The sequence below is a fragment of the Centroberyx affinis genome, unplaced genomic scaffold (genome assembly GCF_046629955.1).
Source record: "Centroberyx affinis isolate AG114_WGS23_722 - 3 ecotype Tasmania unplaced genomic scaffold, CSIRO-AGI_Caff_v1 ptg006111l_1, whole genome shotgun sequence".
Lineage (NCBI taxonomy): Eukaryota > Metazoa > Chordata > Actinopteri > Beryciformes > Berycidae > Centroberyx > Centroberyx affinis.
This window is the reverse complement of record NW_027283107.1, coordinates 68,027-71,734: the sequence shown is the minus strand read 5'-3', so window position 1 is coordinate 71,734 and position 3,708 is coordinate 68,027. Positions and strand designations below refer to the sequence as shown.

At 43.1% G+C, this 3,708-nt stretch overlaps 1 protein-coding gene across 1 annotated transcript; it reads left to right on the top strand.

Annotated features, from left to right (window-relative positions):
* Positions 1 to 867: 867 nt before the first annotated feature.
* LOC139638102 (actin, non-muscle 6.2-like) lies at positions 868 to 3,367 on the top strand. The gene is made up of 4 exons (XM_071512134.1): positions 868 to 1,039; positions 1,195 to 1,386; positions 2,308 to 2,489; positions 3,224 to 3,367. The coding sequence occupies exons 1-4, from the start codon at positions 886 to 888 to the stop codon at positions 3,365 to 3,367; spliced, it is 672 nt and encodes a 223-aa protein (XP_071368235.1). The 5' UTR covers positions 868 to 885.
* Positions 3,368 to 3,708: the final 341 nt, after the last annotated feature.

Here is a 3,708-nt window from a genome sequence, read left to right as displayed (position 1 = left end):
TTATATTTCAGATCCTTATAATGATACTCTGTCTAGCGGTCTTCAAAAACGATTATAAAATCCTTTACAGACAAAACGATCTATAAAAGCCACTAGACACAGATTTGGACATGCATTACAAGCTGAAGCTTGTTCTGCCAATTAAATGTCCTGGAAAACACTTGGAGATACGCATGGCTTCCGTTTTCGTCAGACTACGCTGTTCTGTATTTTAGCCATATAAATGTGTATATAAATGCCACGATTTTCCTTACTATCATCATTTATTACCATGTCAGCAAACAAAATGGAGGATACATAAACCAATGTCGCTTAAATAAATGGGTAACACTTTACAATAAGGGTACATTAATTAATTAACAGTTAACTAATGTGTCTGGTAATCATTTACTAATGGTGTTCATATTAACTAAGGTATTAATTTATACAATGATTATCAGGCACATTAGTTAACTGTTAATGAAGGGTTAGTTAATGCTTATTAAGCATTAACTAACCCTTAATTAATGTACCCTTATTGTAAAGCGTTACCAATAAAGGTTGGAGATGAGGTTATCTATGGAACCGCTGAGAAGCCTTCTATTTGGCAACGGTACGCCTACACTACACTACACATTAGTATCCTATATGGTACATTAAGTTCCTCACAGTGTAGATAGGCTCAACACAACGGGCAGACAGAACAAGAACGGCGACATATTAAAATGAACAACCCCGTCAGTCCGTCCACCATCACAGGTACATTGTCAACCAGTAGGAAACACTGCTCAATCAATAGTTTTGACTAAATGTTATTTGTTATTATAGTATCTTTCTTATCATGCTGTATTATGCTTCTGCTGACGACCCAAAAATGAGAGCGGTTTTCGTCCTGCAGGTATTGTGATGGACTCTGGTGACGGTGTCAGCCACACGGTGCCCATCTACCTGGGCTATGTGCTCCAACACACCATCCTCCGTCTGGACCTGGCCGGCAGCGACCTGACTGACTACATGATGAAGATCCTGACCGAGAGAGGCTACAGCTTCACCACTGCTGGTACACACACACACACACACACCCATAATTCATGCAAATCAATTTATCGCCTGTTTGATAATTCTGTTTTCAGTGGGCATCACTCTTTTTCAAATGGTGGATATCTCATTTTGAAATGAAACTCTTTAATGTTTGACTGTTTTCCTCCCATGCAGCCGAGCGTGAGATCGTGCGTGACATCAAGGAGAAGCTCAGCTATGTGGCTCTGGACTTTGAGCAGGAGATGCAGACAGCAGCCTCCTCTTCCTCCTTAGAGAAGAGCTACGAGCTTCCTGACGGACAGGTCATCACCATCGGCAACGAGAGGTTCCGCTGCCCCGAGACGCTCTTCCAGCCCTCCTTCATCGGTCGGTAACAAACCGGCACTGCATGGCTTCTCAAAATGATTCAACACCCAATCAAGACTACTGCTGTGTCCACATCACAAGGGGATGCACTTTTGTTTTTCTGGCAGTGTATGCAGTCTAAAATGTTTTCTAATTAAGGTATTGTGGTCCTGTGCAGAATCTCTGACCTACAATTTTAAAAGAAAATCTTTCATCGTATTCAAAACTTCCAAATCCAGAGCCTTAACATCTCATTTCCCCTCCTCAACACAAGGGATGCACAATTGTGTATGATCATATTGCGATTTTTAGTTTCCACAATTAATAATAGTGCAGTTTGTCAATATTGAAACTTTTTATCAACCCAAACGGCCGCTGCAGCGTGTCAGTGGAATTTTCTACTGTGATGGCACCAAATGAGGAAGACATAACTGAATGTGGCCGTGCTTTTCTCCGTCTGGGCTGGGTTTCTCAAAATCATTGTGACTCAAATTTTTCTGTGTATAAATACTGCGTTCATATCGGAAGAACGGGATGACGTCTTGTTACAATTGGAAGCATGTTTTACTCGGAACGCCCACATCCAAGATGGAGCAATCATAAGGTTGTGATGCTTTTAAAAATGAACCATAAAGAAAACCGCAGCAGACACTGCTCGCTTTTTGTAAGTAGATTTTATTATATTGGTGTGTAACTAATTAAATTTGTATTCCCTTGGACTGCCAGCATCAGTGGATTTCACTGTTTGCGCCTGTTGATACACTTCCGCAATTTGCGATGCCAAGTGGGAGATGTCAGAGCCCAGAAACATTCCCACATGTACTACTTGTAATCGCCACTAGGAGGCTGATGTGAACGGTTTTCCCAGTCGGCAGCCCGTATTGGTGATGAACCCGATATTACATGAACGCGGCGTAACCTTGGTTCCATCTGTCTCCTCAGGTATCAATACGGGTGGTGTCCACAAGACCACCTACAACAGCATCATGAAGTGCGACGTGGAAATCCGTAAGGACCTGTGCGCCAACACTGTACTGTCCGGTGGCACCACCATGTTCCCCGGCATTGCCGACCGCATGCAGAAGGAGCTCACCGCCCTGGCCCCCCCCACCATGAAGATCGAGGTACATCAGATCTCCTGAACTGCTTCATTCAAGATCCCCTCATTCTGAGATTTCCTTTCCATGCTAACGAAAGACTGCTTGGCATAGATTAGGGTTGTTTATTTTTGTTGTTTTTTTTTGACTGAGTTCTGGAAAAGGGCATCGGCCAAATGATAGAAATGCTAATGTAATGCGTGCAGACTTGAGTTTCGCTCTCGTTCAAACTGATCTCTCATCTCCCTGACTCCTAATCTGACCCATTAAGTTAATGTGCAATAACTGACGGTTGTCAAAAGTCACTTAATGCTTGTTAATGTGTCTGACAACCAATTTATACTATATCTAGACTTGAACCATAATACCCTTTGTAAATGTAAAGCTTTGTTTTAGCCAATGCAAACTTTAAGTTTCCCTACCATTGAATAGGTGGTGGGTCACCCTGCCTTTGAAAGTGGTCATATTTAAAGCTGCTGAATATCTGCGTCTTAAAATTTTTTTTTTTTGTTCTTCATTCGTTCATGAGTATGTATGCAGCTTTAATCCAAAAATGTTGTTAATGGGATTTAAAAAGCTCATAATCCGTTGAACCCTAGTTTGCATACAGGAGTAAGACACTACATTTCCTCTTTGCCCTTTCAGATCATCGCTCCCTCAGAGGAAGGCCTTTTTTATGGAGGATCTTTTCTGGCCTCTTTTCTGTCTCTCCCTCTCTTCTTCCATCTCTTCTTAACCACTCGTTTTTTTCCCCCCTCCAGGTCATCGCTCCCCCAGATAGGAAGTACTCTGTCTGGCTCGGTGGCTCCATCCTGGCTTCTCTCTCCTCCTTCCAGCAGATGTTGATCAGCAAGCAGCAGTACGATGAGTCCGGTCCCTCCATCGTCCACCGCAAGTGCTTCTAGAAAGGGCTGCTGGCCTCGACCACAACTAGGGGAAAATAATCTGCTAATCTGATTCAAGTGTTGTTGCCAACTAGAAGTGTCCTTGGTTTATCTTGCATGAAGGTATAAATGGACTTAAAGATGGAGATACCACTTGCAAGATGTAAATCAAGCGTTTATGTGCTGAAGTATTTGAAATGTTTCTCAGTTTTGCTCCATAACTTCTTCCCAGTCTTGGCTGGCCAACACCAGTCTGAGGCGTCAGTCAGCTTTGGCCAGGAGGTGACCGTGTCTAAACTGAGGGGTGATGGGGAGGTAAACGCTATTCCCTCAGACCCCCCCCCCCCCTCCTCAAAACCCTC

Bases quoted from the DNA above. Each gene is read 5' to 3' on its own strand.
- LOC139638102 (XM_071512134.1), top strand. From the start codon at position 886: ATGGACTCTGGTGACGGTGTCAGCCACACGGTGCCCATCTACCTGGGC. The intron at 1,040-1,194 runs GTACACACACAC...CCTCCCATGCAG, and splicing joins CTACAGCTTCACCACTGCTG to CCGAGCGTGAGATCGTGCGT. The intron at 1,387-2,307 runs GTCGGTAACAAA...CTGTCTCCTCAG, and splicing joins CTTCCAGCCCTCCTTCATCG to GTATCAATACGGGTGGTGTC.